This window comes from Sciurus vulgaris (assembly GCF_902686455.1).
Source record: "Sciurus vulgaris genome assembly, chromosome: 14".
Classification (NCBI taxonomy): Eukaryota; Metazoa; Chordata; class Mammalia; order Rodentia; family Sciuridae; genus Sciurus; species Sciurus vulgaris.
The window spans coordinates 91,468,738-91,493,440 of NC_136475.1; the positions used below are offsets into that span (position 1 = coordinate 91,468,738).

General features: G+C 34.6%; 1 protein-coding gene across 1 annotated transcript in view; it reads left to right on the forward strand.

Annotated features, from left to right (window-relative positions):
* Positions 1–24,703, forward strand: part of ROCK2 (Rho associated coiled-coil containing protein kinase 2) — a 134,516-nt gene that overhangs the window by 52,117 nt on the left and 57,696 nt on the right. The window contains exons 2-4 of the mRNA XM_079111585.1: positions 5,380–5,461; positions 6,630–6,730; positions 18,581–18,718. Of these exons, the coding sequence (XP_078967711.1) occupies positions 5,380–5,461; positions 6,630–6,730; positions 18,581–18,718 (321 nt within the window). The remainder of the gene's footprint in view (positions 1–5,379; positions 5,462–6,629; positions 6,731–18,580; positions 18,719–24,703) is intronic.

Genomic DNA, 24,703 nt, shown 5'->3' on the forward strand with positions numbered 1-24,703 from the left:
TGTGTATGAGATAGGGTCTCAGTAAATTGTCCACACTGTCCTTGAACTTGAGATCCTCCTACCTCAGCCTCCCATGCAGCTGGGAATAGCGTGTCTTCTTGGTTTTCCTAAAACTGTAGGTAGCTAAAGACTTATATAAGTAAACAGGAAGACTGTTCTTATGCTTCTTTAAAATAGCTTTTCAGACTTATAATTGAGTTATTCTCTGTGACAGAAAATATGAGAGACACTTGGACCTGATAGTTTTTAAAATTTCTTATGTTCTTGGCAACTTTTTTCTTCTTCAAGTAAAGATCGTCTTTTGTTAATAATTTTTTTTTTTTGCTAAAGACAGGATAAATTTAGTTTCTCATTTAATTTGACTCACAGATCTTAAGACTAGTGTACTTGCAAAGTGATATGGTGTTATAAAATAAGCATTCAAGCTTTTATTCAACTGATAGCAGGTCAGTTAATGTAACTCAGTTTTCCAGCTGAAATAGAGAATATACTATTTAAAATATGTAGGGTGCAATTCAGATTCAGAATTTACTATATGAGCATATAGGTCATAGTTTTAAGATTAGGTTGAGCATCCCTAATATGAAAATCCAAAACTTTTTAACACCAACATGATCCCACAAGTGGAAAATTCTAGGGTTGGGGATATAGCTCAGTTGGTAGAGTGCTTGCCTTGTAAGCTCAAGGCCCTGGGTTCAATCCCCAGCACAAAAAAAAAAAAAGGAAAAAAAGAAAATTCTACACCTGACCTCTTTTGATGAAGAGTTCTAGCCAATACTCACTAAATACACACTAAAATATTCAGACGTGTATGAATGAATTTTGTGTTTAGATTTGGGTCCCATCTCCAAGATATTTCATTATATATATTAAATATTCCAAGTTTTGAAATCCAACACTTCTCTGATCCCATGGATTTCAGATAAGGAATGCTTAACCTGAATTCTGTTTGCTAATGACGGATTTGTTTGGTTCTACTCTTTTTAGTTTTGTATTTGGAGTTGTAATAATGAGAAAATAAATGTATTACAAATTAATTTGCCAGCCTGGCACCATGACAGTAGCCTCCCCATCTCCTTCAGAGCTTCAGGCAGGAGAATCCCAAGTTCAAGGGCAGCCTGGACAACTTAACAAGACCATGTCTGAAAGTAAAAAAACAGAAAGGACTGGGGCCATAGCTTAGAGGTAGAGTGCCCTGGGTTCAATCCCAAGTACTGCAAACAAAACAAAACAAAACCCCTCATTGTTTCCCATTTCCTGGTTTCTTATCTGTATAGCAAATATACAGAATAAGTTTCTCATGTTGTTTTACCAACTATTTTATTGCCTCAACTTTAAAAATAACCTGTATTTTGTTTATTGTTCTATTACATGAATAACTTTATTAACTTATGTTCAGTAATGCTTAAAGGATAAAAGCATCAAAAAAATGCCACTTCTGTTATGGGTAAACTTAGCTTAGGGAAGTTTTATTATAACTTTTGAGCTTCAGTTTCAGTGCCTACAACTGTGGGTAAAACACCGGTATGTAGTTTATATGTTGTAAGGATTGAAATGTTTATGTGTAGTGCTTTGCTTAATACCTGGCACATAAGAAAGATTTCTGTTATTAATCATAAATGCTGTATTAGCCCATTTAATTTAATTACAGTTTCTGATCAATATGCTATAAAGAACAAGATACATAATTTATGATTATGTTGAATGCTAGGTGTTATTAGGGTCTCAATGTACACTCACAGTAACATCAAAGGTTCGTTAAAACATAAGTGCAGCAATTAAATTAAAATCATAGTGCTTAGAAGATGGTGAATAGTAACTTGGAAATAATAATTTGTAATCTAAATAGTCCTTAGAAAAGTCAGTGGTAAGCTCTGAATTGTGGAGTTTTTGTGCTGGGCGTACTAGGTGTGCCAGACATACTGATTGTGTTGCTCCCTCTTGCCACGCTATCTTCTCCTGACTTCCAAGAGATCACAACAGTCTTCATTTTAAAGGGTGCATGTTTTCAAGAAAAGTTGGAAAACTAGACCATCATGTGTATCTTTTCCACTATAGTAATTGTACTGCACGAAATTGGGTGTTGGGTTGGATGTAGTTTTGTTTGTGTGATTTTTTTGTTTGTTTTTTGAAAAGAATATAATAACACTTCACTCTCTGCCTTCCTCTGCTTTTCACAAATGAAAAATTTTCAGAGCTAATTCACATTTCTTAGCTGGGCACTTTACTTGGTGCTTGACTGAAAGCTGTGTCTGGCCCACCTACTTACACAATTTGATAATAAAGCTTGGGTGGTAAGATCCCGCCCCTTCCAGAGCCTTTTTAGGAACTGAGATTTTCACTCCAGACACTGGTTTTCCAGCAATCAGCCTGATTGTGGTCTCTCACCTCATTTAGGTCCTTTTAACTCTCAGTCATCGGTCTTGCTGCTGTCTGACTGGAAATCCAATAGATCCATGTGACTTTTTTAGTTCTTGGTATTTTTCATTGAATATTCTCTGATGGATGTTTTGTTTTGTTCAGTGGGACACTGACTTCTAAATATTCTCTTGGCACTTCAGTACAGTTGGAAGTTTGGAAAGGTCAAATAGTGTTAATTTTCTTTATTGCTTTGAAATTTTGGTTGTAGGTTTTTCCTGAATGTATTTTTATTCTCTTAAGATTTTCTTTCTCTCAGTTTTAGCATCACGTTTTAAGCAGTCACAGATGAAATCACAGACAGGGAAACCACTTATTGCCTAGTGACACTGCATAGCAAAGGAAGGAACTGACTGATTACAGCCTTGGCAACCAAGACCCGCTGAACCCAGCCTGCCCAGTGTAGGTCTATTAGCTGCATATATTGAAAACAGTGCAGAGTTTGCTTCTTAAAAAAGTAAATTCAGACTAGGTAGAATAAATGTCAGTTGTAAAAATTCATAAACAAAGTATCTCAAGTAAAAAATTTATAATTGTGTGTGCATCACCTACATTATTACCTTAATGTAAATTATTAGCATATCAAAGTATCGTGCTGTCACTAATGTGAATACTACATAAATAATACACACTTGAAATAGTGTTTGATCTTTAAAAAATGGTTTAGAAAACAAAATTAGCAGCTTACTCAGATACTCCAGTTGATGAAAAAGTTCTCTACCTTAGTGGGGATTTTATGGAAAAATATTAACTATTTTCAGATTTTTCTTGATTATTTAATTTTCACATAATCTTTTCCCAAGTCTCTTTGAGAGACTTGGGGAAAATGTGGGGGAAGCAAGAATTCAGTCTCTTCTTAATCTCAAGCTGATGTGTTGTTTCAAAGAAAGTTTTCCTTTGTCTTCATTATGTGCATGAGATGAGTTTAATGCAGAGTAAGTTACTTTTATCATTTCGATATAAATTGTTCATTTCTAGAAAGTCTTTGAGGAATATTTATACTTGCAATAGAAGATTTTGTTTTGTTGATTTAAGTTTTTCTTCCTGTGGAGACTAATAGAGGGGTGTACTTTTCTTTGATCTTGGAAATTGTAATACAGAATATAACTTTGGATACATTTGAAATATATATGACTGAAATTTTATATTTAAGCTTACTAAAATACTGTAATTATACCAGTAAAGATATGTTGAGCTGGGCGTGGTGATCTGCACCTGTAGTTCTAGTGACTGGGGAGGCTGAGACAGGAGGATTACAAGTTCAAGACCAGCATCAGTAATTTAGCTAGGCCCTAAGTAACTCAGATAAGATCCTGTCTTAAAAGAAAAAAATAAAAAGAGCTGGGGTGTAGCCCAGTGGTAAAGCACCTCTGGGTTCAATCTCCAGTATTGCCCTCCCCCCAAGTTGGTATTTTGGCACTTAAAAACAGCTCAGTACACTCAAATACTGGAATCCTTGAACAGTCTTTCATCTGCTTCAGGGAGAAGGGAATGGTCTTAGCACCAGGAGGGAGGGTGGGTTTCAAAGTGTGAATTTAATAATCCTGATTTGACTGGAAATCGAATATTTATTTTTTTTACTGTATTTTTTTATTTCAAGAAAATCAAGATTATTCTGCATCTGCATAAGATATCAATAGGATATAAATGATTTTAATTGTGATTAAAATGCTAATAGTTACTTTTTTGTTATTACATGATATTTTCATAAAGTCTTGGCATTTTTTAGTGAATGAAAATTACAAATTTGAAATGTAATTTAGTAATAAACATATTATGTAGAACTCTTCTAGGATTAGTAAATTAAAATCTCAAATTACCTTTGTAAATTTTACAGGTAGTAGTCCCGCATTCCCCCCTACTCCGGTCCTCCTGCGTTTTCTTTTCTTGGCTGCTTTGTCTCCTGCAGCCCTCCAGCTTTCTCCTTTACTCCTCCACACTCCCTTTATTCCTCTTAGTGGGATGCTGGCCTGAAGACTGAGTTTAGGGCTGGGAGTTAAATGGAGTAGACCTCTAGGATTTAGTTCCCATTTTACTGCTGCTGTTTCCTGGGGATGTGACCTTGGGCAAATCAATTTTTCTGAGCCTTAGTTTGTTTTATCTCTAAAACAAGGGTGTTTCCTCCTGCCCTTTTCAGAGTTACTAGGGGATAAGATAATGTATGCATTAGTGTTTTAGAAATACTGTTACCTCCTTGAGTACATCCATTTGATAACTTGGGACTTTTATCAGTTTTTTTTCATTCCCATGGAGTTACATGTATGTACATTTTCCTATTTTGATGATAAATGTAATGCATGTTCAATGTAAAATGTCTAGAAAATACAGGAAAAAAATAGAAATTCAGGGGCTGGGATTGTGGGTCAGTGGTAGAGTGCTTGCCTAACATGTGAGACACTGGATTTGATTATTAGCACCACATACAAATAAATAAATAAAGGTTCATCAACAACTAATAAAAATATTGAAAGAAAAAGAAAATAGAAATTCAGATAACGTATCATCCCTTTCTCCTGTTTTTAGAGGAAATTAATTTTGAGACCAATCTCCCAAAGTAAAGATACTATCTTACTAAGTAATTCTTGGGTTTTCTATTCTTTCTTTGTAGTAGGCCCCAACTTAATGTTTTTTAAATGAGTAAAAACTTGATGTAATTGTTTTTGTTTTTCTTTCAATTTCCAATCCTCCCAACCTGCTACCCAGCACAGTTCTTGGGCATCAAGCCTGAGGCCTCATGCATGCTGGCAAGCACCCTGCCGCTGCACTACCCCCCAGCCCCTCATGTTCCCTGGCAGAGGTGAGGAAAACAGTTAAAGGTTGGATGGAGCTTCTGGGCAGTGTATCTAAGGGGGGTTGCTATTTATTTGTTGAGGACAATAAAATTTAAAGAACATTTTTTCTTTTTTCAATGTTTGGAAATTATATAAACTGTCCTTTTACTCTTTTTATTTTTTTTAACAGGATGGCTTAAATTCCTTGGTCCTTGATTTGGATTTTCCTGCTTTGAGGAAAAATAAGAATATAGATAATTTCTTAAATAGATGTAAGTGTTTATTTTTAAATTTAATATCTGACTACTTATCTGTATTTTTGATGGGATTTGCGTTTGATTCATATTTTAGCCCATAAATTTATTAACTTAGCTAACCTGTGAGCTCATTAACTTGTTAAACTTTTTTTCTTAGTTTATCATTTATTCTGTTTAAAAATGAGTACTCTTTGTTTTCAAAGCAAAACTGCAGAACTAAATTGCAATATGTAAGAAATTTAAAAATCTGTATGTGTTATTAAGACTTTATCTGTTGTAGGACAAGTTAATGCAATAGGCTATCATAATTCAACAGAAAGATTTGAAAATACAAAATTAATGTTGACATTAAAAATATTTCTAGGCTGGTGTTGTAGTTCAGTGGTAGAGCACTTGCCTAGCACATGTGAGGCACTAGGTTCAATCCTCAACACCACATAAAAATAAATAAATTAAAATAAAGATATTGTATCCATCTGCAACCAAAAAAATTTTTTTTTTAAATTCTGCTTAATGAACTGAGACGTAGTCACATATGTGGGAAGTCCTACAAATAAATTTTGAAAATTGAAAGTAAATCTTTATAGTATCAACTGGAAGTATTATGTTGACAGTAAATATTACATTTATATTATTAAATGAAGAACTACAATATTCCTATTTTTCTCCCTGGAGTTTCTTTTTCTTTTTTCTTTTTTTTTTTTTTCTCGGTACTGGGGATTGAACTCAGGTCCTTGTGCTTGTAAGGTAAGCACTCTACCAGCTGAGCTATCTCCCCAGTCTCCCTGGAGTTTCTAACATTAGCCTTGCAAGTAATTGTGAGGCACTCTTCTGCCATGATTTATAATGTGCACCAGGCATGGTGGGGCCATCACTGTGTCAGCTGACATCAAATTGCCAAGCAAACAGAATAGCTTTTAACTATTGCTTTTTGGCAGTTGACAGCACCATATGTATATGTCAACAAACCACAGAGTTTTTTGGTTTTTGCATGTGTGGATGGATGATGTACAACTTAGAATTTTTTAAACAGAAGTCTTTAAAACACCAAACGAGTTTAGCTGAAAACTAAGTCCAGTTTCTTGAAATAAAAATGTGTTCACAAATATGATGATTATTTTAAAATACTGATAATGAATATGATAATTGATATTATAAATATGGTGATTCTTTTTTATTATAGATGAGAAAATTGTGAAAAAAATCAGAGGTCTACAGATGAAAGCAGAGGATTATGATGTTGTAAAAGTTATTGGAAGAGGTGCATTTGGGGAAGTCCAATTGGTAAGAAAGGATTTGTTCTGTTCTCATTACTTTTTTTTTTGACATGGTTTTGTGAAACATCATCAGTAATAGCTGAACAGTTATAATTTCTATATCCTGTTGTGACAGAAGTATGTTTTATGACCTTGATCAAGTCACTCTGTATCTCTGAGAACCTCAGTATTCTCATCTATAATAGGGGGTAGTTGTTTTATTTTATTTTATTTTTTGGGTACTAGGAATTGAACTCAGGGGTACTTGGCCACTGAGCCACATCCCCAACCCTGTTTTGTATTTTTATTTAGAGACAGGGTTTCACTATGTTGCTTAGCACCTTGCTTTTGCTGAGGCTGGCTTTGAACTCATGATCCTCCTGCCTCAGCCTCCTGAGCCACTGGGATTACAGGCATCAGTTGTTTTATTAATACCGGATCTCTCTCTTCTAGCTCTGATACACTGTGATTTGGAATAATGCCAGCATGGTTTCACATGTGAACTGCATAACAGTTAATATTCCACCAGAGCTACTGTGTTTTTATTAAGAATGTTGAAATTAAAAACATTTCTGCTTAATGAATTGAGATTTATTTAAATATGCAAGAAATCCAGCAAAAAAATTTTAATAACTCAAATCTAAAATTTATTTTTGTAGACCAAAGTGGTACCAACTGAAAGTATGATAGATGTTGACAATATATACTGCATTTGTGTTATTAAATGAGGAACTATAATAATCCTATTTCCATCATGTAAGCATCCAGGACACTAATTTTTGTCCTTGATGGTTAAATTAGAGTCAGATTCTGTTCTTTGAATATAAGTGTTTTACTCCTGCTGATAGAATACTGAGAGGAGCAATGATTGTAAGTCAGCATGACTTTCTAGAAGAACAAGTCATTGCAGACTAACCTTATTCTTTTTCCTCTGTTTCATTGCTAGGCTTTTTGGATTTGTAGATCAAGGTACTTCCATAAGTATAAATATGAAGAAGTCTGACATACTCGAGGATGATGCAAAGAAGTATCAACTGAATGATTGTCTGGGAAGGCAGTATTATAACTAATTTAGTAGCTATATTTTTAGGAGGCTGATGAAGGCATGACTGGTAGTTTAGATGAAGATTCTCAAGGGGTTTCAGGGTATTAATGACTTTTTAGGCTTTGGCATGTTGAATAATTTTGCAAAACTGAAGTGTTTTGAGAATGATTTTAGATGATTAGCCCAAATCCAGAAGAAGTGGTTTAACCAGAATAAATGTGCTTGAATGTGAAGAACACTAGGAATTCATTGTTTAACAGTATTAAATTAATTAGAGTAATTTTTCCTGAATGTAAGCCAGGTAAGAGTATCATTAGTGATGAGGTTGCCCCAGATAGTTTTTAAAAAAAATTTGCGCTGCTTTAATATATTACCTAAGAGAGAGATTTTCTTTGACATGATTGAGTCATTTCCAGAAAATTTAATTCATTCTAGATGCCCTGTTTCCTGGTTTTTGTTTTTTCTTGCTTCCTAAAAACTTTTTTTTTTGATGCCAGGGATTGAACCCAGGGACACTTAATCCCTGAGTCGCATCCCCCAGAGCTTTTTATACTAAGAGATAGGGTCTCACTGAGTTGGTTAGAGCCTCGCTAAGTTGCTGAGGCTGGCATTGGACTTACCAACCTCTTGCCTCAGCCTCCTGAGCCACTGGTATTACAGGCATGGGCTACCATATCTGACTTTTAAAACTTTATAAAGAGCAGTTTTAGGTTCACAGCAGTACTGTTTGTGTTTTGTAATTCCCATTTCACATTGTACATTGCTAGTGAATATAACTTACTTTTAAGTGTTGACTTTGTATCTTGTTATTTTGCTTTATTTATTCTAAATAGATTTTTTTTTTTTGTGGTGAAATCTTATGATTTTCTATGTATAAGGGCATACAAAGACATTTGGATAGATACCTACTTTTCCCCTCCCTCCCTCTCTCCCGCCTTCTTCCTTCCTTCCTTTTCCCCCTGATTGCTCTGACTAGAACTTGGTTGAATATAAGTGGCACAGGCAGACTTCTTTGCCTTGTCTCTGGTCTTCGAGGAAAAGCTTTAGATTTTCACTGATGTGTATGATGTTTGCTATTGGTATTTCATACATGTAATTTATTATATTGAGATAGTTTTCTATGTCTGGTTCGTTGAGTGTTTTTTTAATAATGAAAGGGTGATGAATATTGTGAAATGCTTTTTCTGCCTCAAGATAATGTGTTTCTTCTCTCTGTGTTCTGTTAATATGGTGTGTTAATATCAACTGCTTTTCACATGTTTAGCTATCTTTTCATTACAGGAATAAATCCCATTTGATAGTGGTGTAACTGCTGAGTCAAGTTTGCTGATAATTTGTTGACAATTTTTGTGTCAGTTTTCATAAGGGGTATTGTTTTGTAATTTTCTTTTCATCTAGTGTCTTTATATTGTTTCAAATATTTCTGTTGTTTTTCTTGGTCTTCTTATATTCCCATTATGCATATATAATATCTCTTGCAGTTGTCCTACAAATGATTCTGTTCTGATGTTTTCAGTCTTCCCTGTTTCCTTTTCAGTGTCAGAGGTATAATTGATGCATCCTAAAATTTAAGTGGTTATTCATCTATGTCTAAGTCTTCTAATAAGCCCATCAAAGGCATTCTTTATTTCTGTTAAAGTATTTTTGAACTCTAGTTTCTTTGAATTTGTCTGTTTGCTTACATTACCCCTCTATTCTTGAATGATGCCTACTTTATCCTTTAGAACCCGTACCATATTAATAAGTTCTTTTAAATTCACAGTATAATAATCCTATCATTTCTACCATGACTGATTCTGATACTTGGTATCTCTTCAAACTATGTTTTTGCCTTTTAGTATGCCTTCCAATTTTTACTTGATAGTAGGACGTGATGCACAGGGTAAAAGGAACTGTAGGCCGTTAGTTAAATGGTGTAAAGTATGGAGGGAGAGCAAGCGTCTCTAGTCCTGTGATTAGATCTCAGGCTGTTATAGTGAACTTCTGCCTGTGGGCTGATGAATTCAGAAGTTGGCTAGAGTGGGCTAGAGTTGTGTATTTCCCTTCCCGGAGGCTCTGAGTAAATACTTTTTCCTGAGAGCAGACCTTGTTTAGAAGAGCAGAGTGTTCTGGTATGTTTCCTTCTTTTATTTTTCTGGTGGAAGCACAAGGGGATTTTTCTCCAATGTTTAATATGAGAACTTGGTTGACTGCCTGAGCGTTAAACTCACAGAACTATAGGGACTCCCTGTGACTGAGTTCCCTCTAGTTTTTAATTCTCAGACTTGACCACCTTTAGCCTCCAGCAATTTGTTAGTTACTATTCAGATTTCCTACTCCACCTCAGGTGGTTTCTGCAGAATCTCTGATCCTGTAAACCATGACTCTTGGGAGCAGTGCCATACCACTGTTTTAGATGTAAAAAAGAGATGCTTATTTTCAGTCTGTTGAGCTTTTTAATTGTTAAGAGGGAGTGGTGGTCACTTCTAAGCTACATGGCGAACCAGAAGCTTTTTTTTTTTAATTATTTTTTATTTTTCATTGGTTCTTTTTAGCTATACACGACAGTAGAATCTATTTTGATATATTTATACAAGCATGGAATATAGCTTATTCTAATTAGGATCTCAGTTTTGTAGATGTACACAATGCTAAGACTCACTGGTATATTATATATGTACATAGGAAAGTTATGTCAGATTCATTCCACTATCTTTCTTGTTCCTATTTCCCTCCCTTCTCTTCATTCCTCTTTGTCTAATCCACTGAACTTCTTCTATCCCCCCCATCCCATTGTGAGTTACCACCCACATATCAGAGAAAACATTTGACCTTTGAATTTGGGAATGGGCTTATTTCACTCAGCACGATAGTCTCCAGATTCATCCATTTACTGGCAAATGTCATAAAGTCTTTCTTCTTTATGGCTGAGTAATATTCTATTGTGTATCTATACCTCAGTTTCTGTTGATCTAGCATCTAGGTTTTGGAACCAGAATAAATGGCTTATTTACAAGAGTGTACTCAAGGGCTGGAGTACTCAGGGGACTTGAAACTATGTCATCAGAAGTATGGCTGAAAAAATTGAGGATTAGTTTAGTGTAGACCTGAAGAAAGGACCACCTTGGAAAGTGATATTTTATTATTATTTATTTGGTTGTGTTTTTTGTTTGTTGGTTGGTTGATTTTTCAGTGAAGACGGTGAGACCTCAGCTTTTTGTTGTTCTGGTGGGGACAGTTAGATTAGATAACATAATAGTTGAGATACAAAAGATCCTGTAAGAAGGGAAAATATAAAATAAATGAACCCAGGCACTGGCATCCCCCCACCTTGTTTTGTACTGGTTTTTGAATCTGGGGGCACTTTACTAGTGAGGTACTTCCAAAGTCCTTTTTATTTTTTAATATGAGACAGGATCTCACTAAATTCCTAAGGATTTTACCAAGTTTCCAAGGCTAGTCCCCAATTTGTGATCCTCCCTGCCTCAGCCTCCCAAGTTGCTGGGATTATAAGCATGTGCCACCAGCCTGGCTATAGCTCTGCTGTTTTCTAACTCAAAGATCATGGTGTCCATAAACGTAAATCTCTCTCTGAGTTCTAGTCAGTAGAATAGAGACAGTAACACCTATTTTTTGAGGGTCATTGTGGCAGATTAGGTGGTGTTTAGATTAGGTGTATTCCCTAAGTGTTAACTTTAGATATTAATGCTTGTTTGATATATAAAATCATACTACACGTACTTTGAACAAATACATTGTTTCTGCATACTTAGGATTCATTGTAGTGGCTAGAGATACTAGAATTTGGAGTTGAATTTTGAAAGGAAATGTGACAGACCTTTTCATGTTTTATATCATTGTACTGTGTTCATTTGGTCATTATAATTCAATATGGAAAAGGAAAGGAAAATAACATAGATATAGAAGGCTCTTATGTTTGCTTTTGTTAATTTTTCATCCCAGAATTTGTTTTGACCACCAAAAAAATGCAGAAATAAAGTCAATATGTTTTTAAAAATATTTTAACATTCCCTTAATCTGATGACCTGACCCAGGAGCTTATGGCATGTTTTGTCCCTGTTACCATAGTGGGGGACTTTTTTTTAAGTTGGGGACTTTTTAAAAGAAGGATAAGATTGTAAAGGAAAAGTCCAAGTGCTTTCTCCATCTATAATCTTTTGAAGTTGATTTTTTGTGTAGTAGATAAATTGACACGTAGGGAATGTTCCATATTTACTACATCTTTATGGCTATGTTTTCTAATTATTTGAAGGAAGTTTCATGATAATCAGTGCAAGTTTGTCTTTCCATGTGAAGTTTTTTTTTCCAGTCAAGTTAAAATACATTTCCACAGAGGGCCCGTTAATCTATTTTTACAAATAAAATTCTGACTGTAAAAGTAACTTTGGTATGGCACCAGGAAGCCATGATCTATAAGATCATTGACTCTAGAGTCAAACTCTTTGTAATTGAAATCTCCTTCCACCACTAACTAGTATGATTTTAGCCAACTTAACTTAATCTCTCTATCCCTTTCTTTCTTATCTATTAAATGAAGATAACAGTAGCATTTATATCTTATAGGATTTCTGTAAGAATTACATGTGACAATACGTATAAAGTCTGTAGAACAATCCATGGATTATAGCAGTGTTCAGTAAATGTTAGCATTTAATTGTCGAGATACATAGAGATTCATTTATCTGTCTACTCATGAACTATTCAGTCAGTGTCCACAAGAGGATATAACCTTTTCCAAAGTGGAGGTCTTATGAGGAGGTGGAGAATAAAGCAAGGAAAATTATTTCAGATTGTGGCAAATACTATGAAGGGAAAGGTCTGGATGCTGTGAGAAAGAACAATGGAAGAATGTCCCTAAGTGAGACGAGGGAGATAGTGAAGGGCTCACTGTGAGAAAGTGATGTGTGAGTTCAGACAGACGGGGTTAGCTACTTGAAGAATGAGTTAAGAACAGCATGTGAATTGTAAGTCAGGAAAGTGCCAAGTCATTTAACTTCTTTGGTGATAAATTTTCTCATCTGAAAAGGCATTTTTTTACAGATTAAAAAAATTCTGTAGTTCCAACATGGTAAAATTGGCCTAATTACTTTCTCCCCCACCTACAGAGAAGGTGTGCACTTATTTTCTTTTTTATAAAAGATCTATCACATAAATGATTTTTGTGTGATATCATTATTGCTCTTGGATCCTATCCTGTTCGGATCTTTTGCACATCTCGTTTTTATGGTAAAAATAGAATTCAGTATATTATTCTGATTAAGAGCAGACTCTACAGTTAAGACTAATGGCCTCAGACAACTACTTAGTCCCTGTGATTCAGTTTCCTCATTTTTAAGATAAAGATACTAATATGAATATAGTTAATGGGTTATTGTGAGTATTAAATGAGTTAAATATGGAAAAAATCTAGAATAGTATTTGACACAGTGGAAACACAATATTATAGGCTAATTAAGTTTCATTTAAACACTAAAAGTACTAATCCAACTTCTTGGTTTAAATAAACTTTTGTAGTTACGGTAATGTAAATTTTTAATAGACACTTTTGGATAAAATACTCTGGAACTGTGGGAAAGGAGTCAAAGTCAACTACTTATGTTTTCTATTTCCATTCTATGATATATTGATTTCCTGTCATCAGAGTTGTACTTTTCTCATCTTGAAGTGGCATTGGTAATAGAATTTACTTTATAATATTTTTGGTGAGGACTAAATTAGGTCATACATATGTGGTTCTTAGTATGGACTTCGTGCCATGTAGTGACAGGTCAGGAAATACTAGCTTTTAATACTATTGTCAGTTTCTTTGTCATGGATTAAAGTGAATTTTAAATAATCAGAAGTCTTATTCTAACTTTCAGATGTACATATATATATTAGTTGTCTGGGGTTTCCATAACAGTACTGCAGACTGCAAGGCTTAAGCAACAGGAATTTATTTTCTCATGAGCTCTGGAAGACCCAGATCAGGGTTTTGTCAGGTTTCAGTAACCAGCCTGTTAGTATCCTTTTACTGCTTTGATGATTAGAAGCATTTGGAGGCTGTCTCAAAATTAGTGTCAAATTATTTTCAGTGAATACCTATATTTTATCCCAGTTATTTTCATTCTAAGAAAGTAAAAAATCTTTCCCTGTGGAGTTAGAAAACTCAGATCAGTGCTAATTCTCCTTTGAAGTTAATGATTCTTTTATATATTATATGACAGATATGTTCATAGTTGAATAATGAGAGTAAGCCAATATTATACTTTTAGAATAAACCTAGAGTCCCACTGCTGAAAGTTATCTGCTGTTATCAGTTTGATGCTGAGTTTGCTAACTTTCCATGTCTAAGGATACATGTTATATGTGTGTCTTAAATATTATCTGTATTTAAGGATCATATACATGGTTTTGTAGTTTGTTTTTTAATGCAAAAATAAATAGTAGCACATGTTTTTATAGCAGTTTAAACATTGGGGACATACTTCTAAGCAATTTGTATACAGTTAGCAAATTTCACAGGTCTTTCCAGATAGATATTATTATCATTAATAACGATGCCCATTTTTAAAAGGGGTAATTCAGTTCATGCAGATAGGATAAATAAGCTGCAGAAGTTCATATAATTACTGAATGATAGAATTGAGATTTGAATTTAGGCAGAGGATTGTAGTGAGTATTCTCTATATATGTGGTCATGACTGTCGTCTGTGTCAGTACATCTATTATATTATTGGCTGTGTAGTGTTTCACTCTCATCTTAGTCACTTTTACCAGAATTTATTTTTCCTCCTTTCTTGAAACATCACTTTTTCCTATTTTACCTGTTCTTCCTTGTCACTTTCCTTCCTGGTTTATTTCTCAGTTTGCCTTAAAGCATGGTAGTTCTCAGTGGCCACCCTTACTTCTTTTATTTGCATTCTCTTTCAAGGTGGGCTTATGCATTCCTGTGACTTTAAAGACAATTTATAGGCAACATTTATAGCTATTACTAGAAACTTTCTACTTCACTCTGGAGTTCATATCCACAGTGACTTATTTGATATCCTTATTAAGATGTATCACAGATATTTAAAACATGTGAAATTAGAATGCTTGATTCCCTCACTCTGTTCCTCCTAATCTATTCCTTTTCTTACCTTCCCCACTTGGTACATGGCTCCAGCATCAAAGTAGCAAGCAAACAAAAGCCAGAGGGGAATCATTATTGATTTCTCTCCTTTATCCCTTATATTTAATATTTTTAGTAAGCCTTGTTTTTGCCTTATTCAGTGTCTCCACTTTTGTTTTGCTTATTTTTGTTTTGTTATTTTCCAGCATCCAGGGCCATCAGTTTCATCCAAGCTGCCCTTTCATTAGCCAGTCATACGACTATATATGATCCTGCGTCTTGGTGTTTGCTATGTTTTTCACCTGTGCTAACTTAAAAATTTTCATCATTGTTACTATTGATCTCAAGCTGTGAAGTGCTGATGGAGAAAATATGAAGACCATGTTTATTAAATTTTCTGCAAATTCATGCAGTCCATACTCCCCTGGACCTGTGTTACTGTTTGATAGACTGTTTCCTCTTACGTTATATCTGTACATTGTCATGGACCATGAACCGTTCCTAATCCAGTTCCTGGTGGGTGTAGTAAAATTGACTGCAAGACTTTCCTAGCATCTGTTTTGTTTTCATTATTTCTAGGCCTCCCCACAATTGAGTTAAAGAATGGGAATTTTAAGTCTGATCTGACTAATGTAACTACTGCCAAACTGACTCTTCTAAAACACATTCATTATCTCCCTTCTGTATATAATGAATCCCTTCCTTACTAAATGAAGTGTGAAATCTCCATCCTTATCATGCAGGCGCTCTATGAAGAGATCACTGATTTTGTCTTTTTAACCCCTAACGTCCCCTTTGCTCTTCATTCTCGTTTCCCCTGCTCTTTGTTTTCCTCTTTTTTTTTTTTTTTTCCCCCCAATCATACAGATTTGGTCTCTCAATACTCTTTAAAAGAAAACTTTACTGATTCCTTTTACTCTTCTGCCTTTGATCTGAATGTGATTTCTCCTCTGTATTTAATTATAATTGTTTTACTTCATTTATCATATTATGCCTTCTAGTTTATTGGTATACTTCTTTGATTGCTCCTTTTATATTATAAACTTCTTGAGGGCAAGAACTGTGTCTTTCAAGTACTTTTGGCATTCCCACCAGGAATCAGTAACTCCTCATCATATCTGGAAATATCATTTTTAGTCAAGTACACAATTTAAGAAGAATATTTGTAAGGCAATGTAGAGAAAAGGGCTAGGTAGGCTTTTGTCAGTTCAGCTCCCCACATTACTAACCTGTGTGTGTGTGTGTGTGTGTGTGTGTGTGTGTGTGTGTGTGTGCGCGCGTGTGTGTGCGCGCGCTCATGCATGCACATGCACTCTTACGGGTCTAAGGACCAGGTGCAGCCAGCTCGTCTCTAGGATTGAATTCATCTCATCTTTTTACGTCCTGTATAGCATGGAACCTTGAATGTAGAGAGCTTTAATTGAAGTGAAATTGACTGTTCCTTCCTGATCCCTGGGCTCAGGTACAGGCACCCCTTGACTTGCTTTTAATTAATTTTAAACCTATCTTTTAAGTAGAATCAACCAAAGGCTAGAAAGTAGGGCATGATTTCCCAGTTCTCATGTGAATTCAGCCTTTTGAATCTTTCTTTTCTTTTGGGATAAAATTGGCCCATCACTGTGTACAGGATTATTTCTAAGTTGCAAAAGTACGTCCCTCCATGTTTTTTAATTATTTTTTCTGCCATGGCTGCCTCAAACAATAAAAGTGACATTTTTTTGTGCGTGTGTAGTATAAACTTCATTAACAGAAGAAGATAACTCCTCTGTGTCTATCAAATAGATGCACTGAATCTTCTTACAAAAAAATCAAAACAAGTTTTTGATAATAACAATAAACTTGAAAGCCTCAAATGAGGTGTTTTGATTAGAATGATTTTCAATTGTTTTTGTCCCTGAGTGTTCCAGCAAGTCCATTTTAGGATCTTCTAAGCATGACTGTAGCTCCACATAGGACCTCCTCATCTATGTAAGTTTCTTTTTTTAAATCATTGTGTATAAGCTACAGAAAATACAAATAAACAAGTAAAAATCACTTAAAACTCCCATCAGTTGGAATTATAACCACTATTGATTTTTTGACCCCTCCCCTTTCTTTTGTCTTTTTTCCCTTTATAAATAGTCAATTAGATTATGTTCTTTTACTCATTCACTTTAAAATTTAATATGAGGAATTTAACAGTCTTTTCTATAACAACTGTTAGACTGGGAGCATTGTTTTTGTCCTTCAGGTACTAGATTAGTGACAGGGAAACTTGTATAACTTTATAATGCAACAAGCTATGTTCCATTTGTCAGTGATGGAACTAGCTAACATTTTCATAGAAAGTATTCTGTATGCTAAGTCTTTATAGTCATTATCTCAGTTTATATTGGGATTAAACAGTGAACAAAAACATAAAAATCCTTGCTTTCATTGGGTTAAATTCTGTTGTTGTGAGATAGATGCAAATTGTATTTTAAAAAAATATATATATGATGGTTAATAAGTGCAGAGGAGCAAAAAGAAGGGAGAATGAAATGGGAAGCTGGCAGCAGAGGAAACAGTGAGCTGAAGGTTTCAGTAGCTCAATCAGGCTCGGTGTTTCTGAGGACAGCATTTGAACAGGGATTTGAAGGAAGTAAGGAACTGAGTCCTGCAAGAGGAGGTGGTTGCGGACAAAGAGCACATGGAAAGATGACAGGGAAAGCCTCTTAGGGGGTCTTAAGCAGAGGAGGATCCAGACGTGGTTTATGTTTTAGATGGATTGCCAGATTGTAGGTGGTGAGTGGCAGCAGTTGAGATGTTGGGCCAGGGTGGAAGCAGTGGAAGTAGTTAGTGGATTTTGAAACTAGAGGATGGTTAGATTGGAAACAATTTGAAGGTAGAGTTGACATGATTTGCTGACAAAGAATTTTTTAAAAAGCCCAAGCAACTGAAAGATGAAAGCTGCCATTTACCAGAATGGGAATGATTGTAGGAGGAATACATTCAAAGGTGAGATTTAGGATTTTCAGTTTTGTATGTCCTGTTGGACACTGAGGTATAATTGCTAGCAATTAGTTATCATTAATTTTCCAATAAAGGTTAAGTGTTATAATCATTCATTAAGTATTTGTTGACTCTGTAATAGATAATTTGCTCTCTACTACAGTGGCAAGAAAAGTTTGGGGGAATTACAAGAGTGGTCAAAAGTAGACACCATTCTTGCCCTTGTGGATCCAATAACGATATTTTTAAGTAGTTTTTTGTTGTTGTTGTTTAAAATAACCTTTTAAATAGGGTACCTAGAAAGAAATAAGGGCAGATTAATAAAATCACAGCTAAATTTGGATATTTAAATCTATTAGATTTAGTTTAAGTTCTAATAGTGAAGGATATATACATTGATGTTTCATGCAGAAGTAAATTTTTTTCCACAGTAGACATCTCCTGGTTTTTTTTATTTAACAATATCTTAGTCTTCAAATTGGCTGGTTACCATGATGGATTGAAAGTTCATGATTTAGCTTTATTTAGATGAAATGAGATAGTAGTATATTGAACTTAGTGTTGAAAGTTATGTGTTTCATGAAATATTTATGCTGTAAATTTTCTCTTATATTAATATACTTGTTTTAATAGTCAAGGATAAAGAAATAGTTCAGGATCAATTTATTTTGCAGCAGAAATCTCTAACAGTAGCATTATAGTATAATCTATTCACTCTCCTCTCATAAAATTAAATTATTTATGATTTTTGTGTTTAAAAAAATCCACAGGTTCGTCATAAGGCATCACAGAAGGTTTATGCTATGAAGCTTCTTAGTAAGTTTGAAATGATAAAAAGATCAGATTCTGCTTTTTTCTGGGAAGAAAGAGATATTATGGCCTTTGCCAATAGTCCCTGGGTGGTTCAGGTAAGCATACTAACTTTTATAAGTTTATTTCATTTTTTAAAATGCTATTATTCATGTGAGTTCATGTGCTGCAAGTTCCGTGTCTCATTCACATAGTAATAAGGCAGTTGTTTTCAGTGAGATCTGAGTCAGTATGCTTGTTAATGTTCCTGAACAGTATCTGCGTAGACATGACATGTAATAATTACTTAAAATTGATGTATGGAAGGAAGTATTACTTGCAACTTTTTCCTTTTTAAATCCCTTCTGTAAAGAACTGGCTTGCTCACCAGCATGCCATTGTTCCGTGCCTCCCTTTTCTTGAGGTTTACGTAGTAGGAATCTGGTAAATTCATTGAATCATTTGGAAGGATATATACAAATTAATGTCATTTAGAAATTATTATTACATTAATTAGCCTATCTCAGAGAGAAAAAAATGACTACAATAAACAGTGGAAATTCTCCTGCAGTCCTTTATATGTTACCTATTATTTAAGATAGTATTAGCACTCCTGATTCTGTATCTTATTTGACTGCGGATTAAGAAATTTATGGTTCTGTTTTGCACCAGCTTTGCTTCTCTTAAAGATTTTTGTAATACTAACATCTAAATCCACAAACACTTTTGAACAAGTGCCATGAATAAGATTAGGTACATGCCACAGCATGTTCAGATGTTTTAAATAATTTGGGAGTTTGATACCTTACTTGTGGAAGGCATTGTGGAGGTTAAAAGAAATTGTCATAGTAGTGACTGTGCCTTTTTTTTTTTTTTTTTTTAAAGGTACTAGGGATTAGACCCAGGGTTGTTGAGCTATATCCCCAGTCCTTTCTATATTTTATTTTGAATCAGGGTCTCGCTAAGTTGCTTAGGGCCTCAGTAAGTTGCTGAGGCTGGCTTTGAACCTGTGATCTTCCTGCTTCAGCCCCCTGAGTTCCTGGGATTATAAGTGTGTGCCACCATACCCGGCTTACGACTATGGCATTTAAAACCTCGTTTCTTGTTTTTTTTTTTTTTTTTTTTTTTTTTTCTTTAATGTTTAGTCTTACTCTCCCCCTCCCCTTTATTTTATGATTGTAGCCAGTTATTAGAAACTCTAGTATGTGCAGTTAAAACTTTTGTTTCAAATTATGTATCACAATAATTCACTTGATTAAAGAATGACAATAAAGTATTTGTTCCATGTTTAGCTTTAAATTGCTTTCACAGTAGTATATTCATTGCTGTTTCCAGATATTATTTCATAATATTGGTATCTTTTGATCTTAATTCTGCTAGGTGGATTCTTGTAAAGTGTTAATCGAGAAAGGATCTCTTGATAGTTGAAATAATCTGAGGAAGCAAATCAACAGTGAAAACATAGTACAATTGAAAAAGTAATTATGATTGTGGTCTTCATATGTTTATCTCTTCTTAAAAAATATACCATCCAACATTATACTTACATGTATGAAACATTTTAATTTGGGGGGAAACTTGCCAAAGGGACTGACTTATTTTTTATTTATTTAATTTCATTATTCAGATTTTTAAAAATATATTCAGAGTTGTTTAATCACTACCACTGTCTAATTTTAGAACGCCGGTATTATCTCCAGAAGAAACTCTGAATCATTTAGCAGTTAGTTCCTAATTCTCTCTGACCCAGCCCCTGTCACTGTGCTAATTTACTTTCTGGCTCTACAGATTTACCTGTTCTGGGTATTTTGTATTTGTTAGTTAACTTTCCATTGCTGTGACAAAATACCTGATGAAATCAACTTAAAAGAAGGAAAGGTTTAATTCAATACATAGTTTCCGAGATTTCAGTCCTTGGTCACTTGACTCTCTTGTTTTGCGGCTTGTGATGAGGCAGAAGAACATCATGATGCGGGGACTGTGTGGTGGGGCAAAACTGCTCACCTTATGGCAGCCAGGAAGCAGAGAGACAGAAAGAGAGAAAATGGGTCTGGGGACTCTTAAGTAGGTCCCAAGTGCCTTATTTCCTCCATCTAGACTCCACTTCTTAAAAAGTTCCTGAGAGCCCTCTAAGCCATGAATCATCAGTGGATTAGTGAATTGATGATGTCAGCGCCCTATGGTCCAGTCCCCTCCCTGAAGCCCCTCCTTAAAACACTGCTGCATTGGAGACCAAGCCTTCAACACATGAGCCTTTGGAGGTCATTTGAGATCCAAACTATAACATTATATAAGTAGGATCGTATAATATGGTATTTGTGACATCTTTGAACATTCATTTGTGTGTAACATATATTAGCACTTCATTCCTTCATGACTGAATAATATTCTGTTGTATAGTTACACCATGTTTTCTTCATTCATCACTTAATGGACAATGTGAATTGTTTCTATTTTTCTTTGGCTGTTGAATAGTGCTGCTATGAATGTTCTTTCATATGGATTTTGGTGAATATGTTCATACATTCCTTTTAGGTGATCTATCTTGCAGAGAAATTAATGGATCAGAGGATGTGCCTTAATTAGTTTCAGTGGATTATTTCAAATAGTTTTCCAAATCTCAGCTCTTATTTTTTAATGATTATTCAATATTTAATTGTACAAATGTCTTTTCAGCTAGTTTTGGTGGTACACACCTGTAATCCTTATGACTTGGGAGGCTGAGGCAGCAGAATACAAGTTCAACACCAGGCTCAGCAACTTAGCAAGACCCTGTCTTTTAAAAACAAATACAAAAAATAAAATAGGTCCGGGACGTGGCTTCATGGGAAAGTGCCCTTGGGTTCAATTCCCCATTTCTCCCACAAAAAAGTCTTTTCATATAGCCAAATAACACCAAATACCATTATCATCCACTAACATTTGGTTATTTTTTATTACTAGATTTTATTTTAAAGACCTTTGTGATTTATAGAAAATTTTAGCAGATAATATAAGAGTTCCCATCTACCTCCTATATAGTTAGTTACCTTTAACTTAGAAATGTATGAACGAGTAGTGGTACGTTATTATTTACTAGGCCTACAATTTATTCAGGTTTTTGTTTTTAACTAATGTCCTTTTTCTATTCCAATACCCTGCCAAAATAACCATATTACATTTAGTTTTCATGTCTTAGCCTCTTCTTGGCTGTGATAGTCTCTCATATGTTCCTTGTTTTTGATGATCTTGACAGTTTTGAGGAGTATTTGTTAGATATACTGTAGGGTATGGATGTTCCTCTATTTAAATTTGTCTGATGGTCTTATTATTTGGACTAAAACTATCATTTTAATGATATCATTATTTATGGCTGTTAATGTCAACCTTGAGCATGTGATTTTGATTAAACATATTTGTCACTTAAAGAAGACATTTTTAGAATTCTTCTAAATTCCTCTCTTGATCTTTGCCATTTTCAAGGTCATTACATTACAGAGCAAACATTTCTACTTCAACATTAGTTAGAAACTCCTCAGTTGCAAAGTTAAATGAATTTTGAAATGTGTGTATTTCCTTTGCACTTACATTTGAGCTCAAAAATGCTGCTAAAACTATGGTACTAGCTTGAGCTCAGAAAGTGCATTCACTGCAAATTTTTTATACGAATGGAAATCTTGTTTTTAACTTTTGATAGGAAAAATATATAAAGCAGCTTGAGGTTAATTTCCATCAAAACGATTGTATACAGTGTAAGTTTTACCTATACACATTGCTTTGCCTTGTAATTTTAGGTTGTATTAATTATTAAACCTTATTAGTCGGTGGCAAAGACTAATTTTCCAGAACTTTTCAGTGTTGGATACAGCAGTTGAGAACAGTGCTTGTTCAAATTTCAGTCTCGGCTCTGAGCTCAAATAATCACAGTAAACTTTCACCACTGCTGTATGGAAGTGAGGATATTCTGCTTCTATTTCTGACAAAAATTCACAAAACCGATGATGACAGTTAAGTCCAGAAGTGCAGATGACATCATCAACACCACTTGTTTATTAACTAGAGTCAGAGTTTTCCATAGGGTGCATATTGACGAACACCCGGTGAATGACCATAAGCAAAAATTTCACATTTTCATAGGCTTTGTAAATTTGTTCAACTGAATCTTTCTGCTCCACGTATCTTTTTATCACCATCTGTTCAGGTTTTTATCATCATCTGAATCAGTGTTTTCTTAAATTCCTTGAAAATATTTTTCCTATGCAGATGGTTCAGAGTCACAAATTATTTACTCCAGCATTGGCCCTGACCCCTCCAATAAACAGTAATTACTGAGTAGTATCAGTAACCTCTGGCTCCTAAAGAGCCAAGGAAAACTGCTCAGATCCTTTACCTTGTTTTTAAACTGACTTGATACTGCTCTTGGTATCCCTGACTCTTAAAGCAACTGTTAAAAGACAAATAATTCTTAAGATTGTTTTCTCTAGACATTTTTCTTTGGCTACTGCAGTCAAGCACAATTTAATTAATTCATCACTGGTAGATGGCTTTCCCTGCTTGCCTAATGAAACCTCTGGGAACTTTGTTTTAGTCTCACATGGATTTGGCAGATTTAACATTTCCCCATAGTTCATTTTACTCTTTTAATTTTAAAGTAGTAGATTAAATACTTTTTGTCCTTCTACCTGTTTTTTTTTTTTATCTTCTCCATTCTTTTCAAGAGATTGCTGCTATCCTGAAATTAGTGTTCCTCCTCCTTATGCCAGATCTCTTTCTCCCTTCCCCATCTATTTTTAATTTCTGTTTTGATTGGCTGAGTCAGGGTTTTAATTTCTTGAGTCTGTTTATACTTTATGTGACTGTATCTTTCACTTTTCTATTGACTAAGCCTACAAATTATGTAAATTATCTTAACAATTTTTTGGCTCTCTTTGCAAAGTATGCCCAACAAGAAAAGGTTTTCTTTTAAAAGTGTTTCTGCTTTTTCTTTTTTTTAAATTTCCTTCAGTTTTCTTTAGTTTTCTAGTTTCTTTAGTTATCTGCCTAACTTACTGTCAGTTCTTGGTTTCTGGTTCAAATACCTCTTTTTGCTTGAATATTGAAAAGGGAGAAGATAATGAGAAATATGTAAACTCATTTGAAGTTATAAATTTCCCCTTGAGCTCTGCTTTATAATCTTAATAGATTAAAAAAAAATTGTGAGATCAATTCACAGAAGTGCATCAAACAAATATTAGAATGATTTTTCACAAAATAAACATCTGGGTCTTCACTGTCATGTCCAGAAATTCACATTTCCAGCACACAGGAGTCCAGAGTGTGCTCTCCCAGTCACCAACTCCACGTGTCCCCCCAGGAACCACTCTTCTGGTTCTCACTAGTTTGTCCCCTAAAACAAGTCATAGTATCTGTACTTTCCCTGTTTATATCAGTGAAATCACTGAATAGGTTTTTTTTTGGTCCAGCTCCACATATATCAATTTATCGTTGTTGCTACAATATATTAATTGCATTGCTATATTTTATTCTCCCTGTATATGTCTTGATTTGTTGTTTATTTTCAAAATCCTGTTAAAAATGATGTCATCATCCATATTCTTGTGCTTATTTCTGCTAGGTATGTCTCTAGAATGGCATTCCTAGACACTCACTCGTCTGAGTTTGTGGTGCCAAGTGTTCCTTAGCACAGTTGTCGCAATTTCAGTTTTAAGTTTCCTTTGCCTCATTCTTTTGTCAACTCTTGGCTCTTCCATAAGAAAATTATTTGTCATTTTTGTACATGAGAAGTGGCATCACATAGTGGTTTAAGTTTCCCTTTCAGTAATGAAGTCAAAAACCTCTTCGTATTTGAATATCCTCTTCTGGGAAATGCCATTTTAAGTTTCTTGCTTGTTTTCCCATTAGGATGTCTATCACTTAGAAAAAAAAATTTAGTAGGAATTCTTGTCATTTATTTTGGATATGAACCCTTTACTGTGTATGTGTTAAAAATGTCTTCTCCCTAACTATGACTTTTCTCTTTTGGGAGGGTTAGCAGCCAGACTTACAGAAAGGCTAAAAGTATGAAGGAACTATTTTTCTGAAGCGTTTGTAACTTAAGTTGCTGGCTTCATGCTTCATCACCCTTC